The following is a 7,500-nucleotide window of genomic DNA, read 5'->3' as shown; positions in this document are numbered from 1 at the left end:
ACACACACACACACACACACACACACACACACACACACACACACACACACACACACACACACACACACACACACACACACACACACACACACACACACACACACACACACACACACACACACACACACACACACACACACACACACACACACACACACACACACACACACACACACTTCCTTCGGGATTAATAAAAGTACTCTACTCTACTCTACACACACACACAGAGACACACACATGGTCCTATTTAACACTTCTGATGGTTGTGTTGTTTTTAGGTTGTTGCCTTGTTGTTGTTGTTGTTGTTGTTGTTGTTGTTGTTGTTGTTGTTGTTGTTGTTGCTTCTTTGTTCCTGTCATTCCTTGTGCTGAGATCAATGTCTTATTGAGCTCCTCTGTCTTTCTCCCCTCAAATCCTAAACAAGGCAGGACAGCACCGTTGCCAGGAGGAGAATGAGTTGATTTAAGCCGGGCTTGCACTGTTAAGACTTTTGCCACGATTTGCACCTTGCACGACTTTTGGGGAGTCGGGCCGATTTCTTGCTCAATCGCAGGTCAATCGAGAGTCTCGCATCTTGTAGTGTACATGGGGTAACGACAAGAGATTTCACCGCGCGATCGTAGGGTTGCGAGAAAATCCAAAATGTTGTAAATCCTGGCACAAGGAGGGCTTTTTTTGTAGTCGGATTTTTTTGTTTTTACATTTTAAGGTCACTTTAAACAGATGGAGGTGGGAACATTGGAGCTGGTGGTTATAGGACCCAAAATATCTTGTTGCTACACTATGATGGTGGAATAAAGGGGCTGGTAAATGTCGTAGAAAAAGTTGGTCTGGTTGGCTGGTAAAAAGTTAGTGGGAGCTGGAACTAGAACTACTCTTCCTAATTTTGAGGTTTTGGTGGAAGGCGCTGCTAAATGTGCTGTAAAAAGTTGGGTGGTTGGCTGGTAAAAAGTTAGTCAGAGAAGGTGTGGGAGCTGGAGTACTCTTCCTGACTTTGAGATTGTCCTCCCTGTTGGCAGCTTTAGAGGGCTTATGGTGTACTCGCTCTGTTCTGTTCTGTTCTGTGGTTTTAGCTTTTTATTTCTACGCCGACCCAAAAGGTCACCGTGCTCAAAGGCAGCAGGGCCCTCTTGTACTGTGCTCAGGTGTCTCAGTGACAAGTGTGTGTGTGTGTGTGTGTGTGTGTCTGTGTGTGTCTGTGTGTGTGTCTGTGTCTGTGTGTGTGTGTGTGTGTGTGTGTGTGTGTGTGTGTGTGTGTGTGTGTGTGTGTGTGTGTGTGTGTGTGTGTGTGTGTGTGTGTGTGTGTGTGTGTGTGTGCTCAGAGCCTCTAGTTTCAGCCAGCCAGCAGAGCCTAGATTTTCAGTGTGTGTGTGTGTGTGGTTTTGTGTGTGTGTCATGCGTGCATGCGTGCGTGCGTGTGTATGTGTGTGTGTGCGTGTGTGTGTGTGTGTGTGTGTGCGCGCCTGTGTGTGTGTGTGTGTGTGTGTATGTGTGTGTGTGCGTGTGTGTGTGTGTGTGTGTGTGTGTGTGTGTGTGCGTGCGCTGCGGTGACGATGACAGCAAAGGTGTCTCCCAGTGTCAGGGGAGGGGAGGGGAGGATTAGGCCAAAGCTGACACTGCATATCTTTAGACACAAACGCTCACAGGTCACACCTCTTTTTCCATACTTTATTTATTTATACAGGTACTTCATTTTCTTCTTTTTACAGTATGTGGTGTAGTGTGATGACACTGTTTAGTATACACAATTCATCACGCTCAAATTGAAAATTAGTTCACAGTAGAGGTGCCTCACTGTAATCACTCATGTGTTACTGGCTGTTTTTTTTTTACTAAGCACACTGCATATGAGTATATTGGTTTTCATTGCACGTAATGTATTGATCAATATGGCTGGTATGTGTGCATTTGTGTATGCGTGCATGTGTACATGTGTGTGTAACATTTCAAAAGTTTAGTAAGTGAAGAATTCTTGCACACCTCCTTGGTCAGGTGCGTGGGAGTGGAACCCCTGGGTCACCAAAGTTAAAGCAAAGAAAGCTAATTGCTTGAAGAAGATCAGTAGACCGAAACGTCGCAGTAAACCATGCAAATGTGAACACTGTGCGGGAGCTTTCAAAAGTAAAATTGAGAATTGTATTCATATAGCCTATCTACTGAGTAAGACATCCTTACAGCCAACCCTTGCTGAAAATAGGCTACTTAATTTAGTACATATAGCTCACCTAACAGAGTCAAGCAAAGCTAAATACTGTGGAGACTGTAAATGAACCTTTCGCAAAGTTGAGAGCTCATCACAAACTGCTGCTGCTGCAACCATTTTGTTTGTTATTGCTTATGGGAATTAGCATTCCACCAAGATGCTAAGGCAGTATCCTAATGGAAAGTGAATGAGATTAGCAACTGCGCTAGGCTATGCGCTTGATGGAAAGTGAATTAGCTGAGATTAGCTATGCTAACAGATGGCTGAGACAGAGGGCTTCAAGATTTGTTATGCATATCACTGGAGTTAACACTTGTCTGCCTTTGACATTGGAGTGTGTTCTCATAGAAGCCCTGTCTCTAATTACTCTTTTCTTTTTTCTTCCTTCATTCCCTCTATTTTTGTCCTCTTTCTCTCTCTCTCTCTCTCTCTCTCTCTCTCTGAATCTATTCTTTTTCGCTGTCTCTGTTCCCAACTTTGTCTCCCCTGCCTCTTTATTCTCCCTCTCTCTCTCCCTCGCTCCCTCCCTTCATCCCCGATTCCCATCTGTCTTCTACCACCTCTCCTCCTATCTATCTACTTTTTTCTTTTCCCTCTGACTTTTGTAGACTCTCTATGTTGGTGCTTTTCATGTATTATGCATTTTTAAGGGCGCTGTAATGTGGGTTTTACTACCACTGGTTCAATATAAGGGGTATTTAACAGCTCCCTCTCCCTCTCTCTCCTTTTTTTCTCCCTCCTTTCCTCCCTCCCTCTTCATATCTGTCTTACTCCCTCTCTACCTCCCTTCGTCTCTTTATCTGCTCCGCTTCCCATACTTTTTCTCACTCTCTCCATCTCCCCTCATCCCCTTCTCTCTACCTCTACCTATCCTCACCTCCCTACCTCATCTCCCTCTCTCTCTCTCTTTTTCTCTATTTCCCTCCCCTCCCCTTCTTCCTTCTTTTCATTCCACATCTTCATCTCTGTCTCTGTCTCCTCCACTATCCCTCATCTGTTGATTTATCCCTTTCTTTCTTTCTTTCTTTCTTTCTTTCTTTCTTTCTTTCTTTCTTTCTTTCTTTCTTTCTTTCTTTCTTTCTTTCTTTCTTTCTTTCTTTCTTTCTTTCTTTCTTTCCTTTTTCTGTCCCTGAATCACTCTCACTCTGCCTCTACATCTCTCTCTCTCTGTCGCTCTCTCACTCCCCCACTCCCTCTCTCTCCCTCACCCACTATCTCCCTCTTCTCCCTCTCTCCTGTCTCTCTTCTTCCTCTCCCCTCTCTCCTCCCCCCTCTCTCCCTCCCTCTCTCCTCTCTCTACAGCAACAGGAGCAGGACCCGACTAACCTCTACATCTCCAACCTGCCCATGTCCATGGACGAGCAGGAGCTGGAGAACATGCTCAAGCCCTTCGGCCACGTCATCTCTACGCGCATCCTCCGCGACGCCAACGGAGTCAGCAGGGGCGTCGGCTTCGCCAGGTGAGTGTGTGTGTGTGTGTGGGAGTCACTGGCTTAATGCAAGTAATTCAGGCCCCCCTGCCAGCCACCAAGAAAAGGCCCTCAAACGAAAAAAGAGCGCCTAATATCATGTGGAGGGGGCCCGTTTCTTCAAGTCAAGAGTGTGTGTGTTTTTGTCAATCCCTTTGGCCATGTCATCTCCACGCGCATAATCCGCAACGCCAATGGGATCAGCAGGGGCGTCTGCTTCGCCAGGTGAGGCATGAGACAGACAATGTGTGTGTGTGTGTGTGCGTGTGTGTGGGGGGGGGGGTGTTGGGGGGGGGGCAAGGGGGTCAAGAGGGCCCAAGGAGAGAGGGGGCCCAGAATTGGGCCCTTCTTACATTGCATGTCCAGCCAAAGCTGTCAGTGGCACTGTGTGTGTGTGTGTGTGTGTGTTTGTGTGTTTGTGTGTGTGTGTGTGTGTGTGTGTGTGTGTGTGTGTGTGTGTGTGTGTGTGTGTGTGTGTGTGTGTGTGTGTGTGTGTGTGTGTGTGTGTGTGTGTGTGTGTGTGTGTGTGTGTGTGTGTGTGTATGTGCATGTATGTGTGTGTGCATTGTGTGCATGTATGTGTGTGCGTGTATGTTTTTTGCCACGTCATCTCCATGCACATACAGTATTTCCAGATGGAAACAGTGCCTGTGTGTTTGTTTTTCATGGTGCTTATAGTCAATCTCAGTCCGTTTTGCTTTCCTGCTACAGATTTCATCTCTGTCGGCTTACCTAAGCCAGTGGAATAAATCCACACCTTAGTGATATCCTACCTTCAGCTTAAGCAGAGATTTACGTACATCCTTGTTTGAAACATGCTGAGAGAGAGGCTATAGGATGACTCTAGGAAAAGTCAAGAGTTCACAGTATACCCACAGAGATGGTGGACTCACTACGTCTGCAATGCACTTGCACACAGAGACGCACACACACACACAAATGCACACACACACGCGCGCACAGTCACGCACAATCACACACACATACACGCACGCACGCACGCACGCACACACACACACACACACACACACAAACACTCACACATACACATACACACTTAATCTTTCCATATCATGCCATCTGCCCCTGAGTGATGGCAACATCGCTGTGGTCCTGACATCAGTCGGCTATATCTCATAAAAGATATATCACCACTTTTCCTTAGCGCAAACTCAAATACATCACATACAGGTGCCTTAGTGCAAACTCAAATACATCACATAAGGGTGCCTCAGTGAAACATCTCACAATAGCATGTCAGAGATAGCCTTTGAATGTGATGAATGTGCACTAAGCCCCTCACATTTGGGCTTACATTGCCCAGGGGGACCCCGGTTCAAGTCCGGCCGGGGTCTTTTCCCTCTTGTTTCTCTCTCTTCAAATCATTTCCTGTTCACTCTCATACCGTTCTGTATTAATAAACGCCAAAACCTCCCAAAAAATTCTTTGCCTTAGTGCAATATCTCACAGTAGCATGTCAGAGATAGCCTTTGAATGTGATGAATGACAGGCAAGTGGAAAATCCCCACTATCAAAGTAGGCTATGTTTTCAAGGTGCACATATGGTCAGAGGCTGACTTTCCATTAGGCTAACCTAGGCAAAATGCCTAGGGCCCCGACCAAATCTGTCCTCCACAGGGGCCCCAACTGTCACACCAGAAAAAAAAAACATAGACTTGATCTTAATTTGTCATTAACTGTATCTTAAGTAATGAGACAAAAAAATTGAGTAGCACCAAAACACAGCATTTTAAGTCTAAATAATGACTTTTGAGGGCCCCATGTTTATACATGTATTTCGCCTATAGGGCCCCAAAATGGCTAGATCCGCCCCTGCATATGGTAGAAGAGTGGCCATAAAAGGCTTAAGTTAGGCTACAATGTCTTATGTCAATGTCAGGTATTGTCAATGAAATGTTCCTACCAGGCCCTACCGCGGCGCAAATAGGTAGGGCACTCGTTTGCTATGCAGACGACTCAGGTTCAACTCCCGGCCCAGGTCCTTTGCCGACCCTTCCCCATCTCTCTCTGCCCACTCACTTCCTGTCACTACCTTCAATAAATAATAAAGGCACTCCCCATCCCCACCCATCCCCCCTCCCAAAAAAAAGGTTAATAAAAAAATGAATGTTCCCACCGATCCATATACAGTCTTATAGGCTACTATTTTAACATCATTGAGTAACCAGGCACCTGTTTCCACTGATGAATAGCACCGGCACTGGGAATATCTGGCAGATGGTTTGCAGGCTATATAGCTGTGTAAGTCGTTATAGCACCCTCATATAAACTGCACAGCACTACTGTATGCTGGAAGAGTATGCAGTGTGTACGGTATGCTACCATCAGGGAAGCCAACAGACGGGACAAAGGGGTAATTTGTCCCGGGCCCTGGTAGAATGGGGGCCCAAAATTGGGTTTCCATTACATTGCATGTATTGGATGGGGGGCCCTTTCAGATGACTTTGTCCTGGGCCCCGCAACACCTGTCAGCGGACCTGGCTGCCATGCAAATGTGGCGCTGTGTCCCTCAGAAACCCTGTAGGATATAATAAAGCACTTAACGAGAGTTGCAAACTGTACACACATGCGTGTGTGTGTGTGTGTGTGTCTCTGTGTCTCTGTGTCTCTGTGTCTGTGTGTGTGTCAGGCTAATGGGAATCCATGTAGCATATGTGTGTGTGTGTGTGTGTGTGTGCGTGCGTACATACGTCCATGTGTGCGTATGTGCATGCGTGCTTGCGTGCGTGCGTGCGTATGTCATGCAAATGTTCCGCAGCCTGCCTAGCACGACATAAAACACTTAACGAGAGCTGCAAATGTGTCACTCCGTCGTTAGCGAGGTGAGGAACAGCCAGCCGTATAGATGCTATACTGTGTATTATACTGTACTACAGGGGAGTATTAACACAAGCAGATGGTGGCTCCATTTGAATGCATGCTGTAAAGAGTGAGAAAGACAAGCTAGCAACATTATAAAATGTGTGCTCTCGAGGTGAATATAGTATTTGAATGAGAATTGTAAAAAAAAAAAAAAAAGAAGAAGAAGAAGAAGGAGGAGTAAGAATTGGGACTGATATTCAGAAAAGACTTACGGCCTGGGCAGCTGCGAATGTTTTGGAGGCCCAAAGCATAACTGGTCAGGAGGCCCTCCTCATAATTAAATTAAGAGTTCAGATGCAAAAACCCCTAACTCCATTTCTGAAGACCTGCACTTCTATATTTTTAGAGAACCCCGTTGTTGGTTTGGTTTACATTCATGTACTTGATAATACATATAAATAGTTACATTACATAAATAAAATAACAAAATAAGCAATTTTGATAGCTTTGTATTAAATAAAAATGAATTAAGATTAATTTCTGAAAAGGCACTTAGGGGGTTTTGCATCTGAACTCTTCGAATATTAATCATAATACTTTTTTTTTTCATTCTCACTTTTGGAGGCCCCAATTTTGGGGGCAAAGTGGTTTAGTCCCTAAGCGCTCTGCTTACTCTGCTTATGCCGAGCGGCGGCCCTGCTTACGGCAACTTAGCTGTAACAGCCGCTGAGAAGAAGCCAGTCCACAAGGCAGCAGACTAAAATGTGTGTCCATAGGGGGCGCTGTCAGTGGTGTAGTCTACTTTTTTGAAGTGGGTATACTGTATATCCTAGCATTTTTTGAAGTGGGTATACTGTATATATTTGTGCTATTCAAAACAATGGATCAATCAATTTTAAGTGGGTATACTGAAGCCCCTAAAATTTAGAAGTGGGTATACTCCGTATACCTGCGTTCTACGTAGACTACACCACTGGGCGCTGTGGCGCAGCGTGCTAAACCCCT

At 45.6% G+C, this 7,500-nt stretch overlaps 1 protein-coding gene across 1 annotated transcript in view; it reads left to right on the top strand.

Moving 5' to 3' along the window:
* LOC134436687 (RNA-binding motif, single-stranded-interacting protein 3-like) overlaps positions 1-7,500 on the top strand; it is a 388,892-nt gene that overhangs the window by 238,710 nt on the left and 142,682 nt on the right. Inside the window, exon 5 of the mRNA XM_063186017.1 lies at positions 3,506-3,663. Within this exon, the coding sequence (XP_063042087.1) occupies positions 3,506-3,663 (158 nt within the window). The remainder of the gene's footprint in view (positions 1-3,505; positions 3,664-7,500) is intronic.

Source organism: Engraulis encrasicolus, chromosome 20 (genome assembly GCF_034702125.1).
Source record: "Engraulis encrasicolus isolate BLACKSEA-1 chromosome 20, IST_EnEncr_1.0, whole genome shotgun sequence".
NCBI lineage: Eukaryota > Metazoa > Chordata > Actinopteri > Clupeiformes > Engraulidae > Engraulis > Engraulis encrasicolus.
The sequence above is the reverse complement of the archived record's forward strand: the minus strand, read 5'-3'. Positions and strand labels throughout refer to the sequence as shown.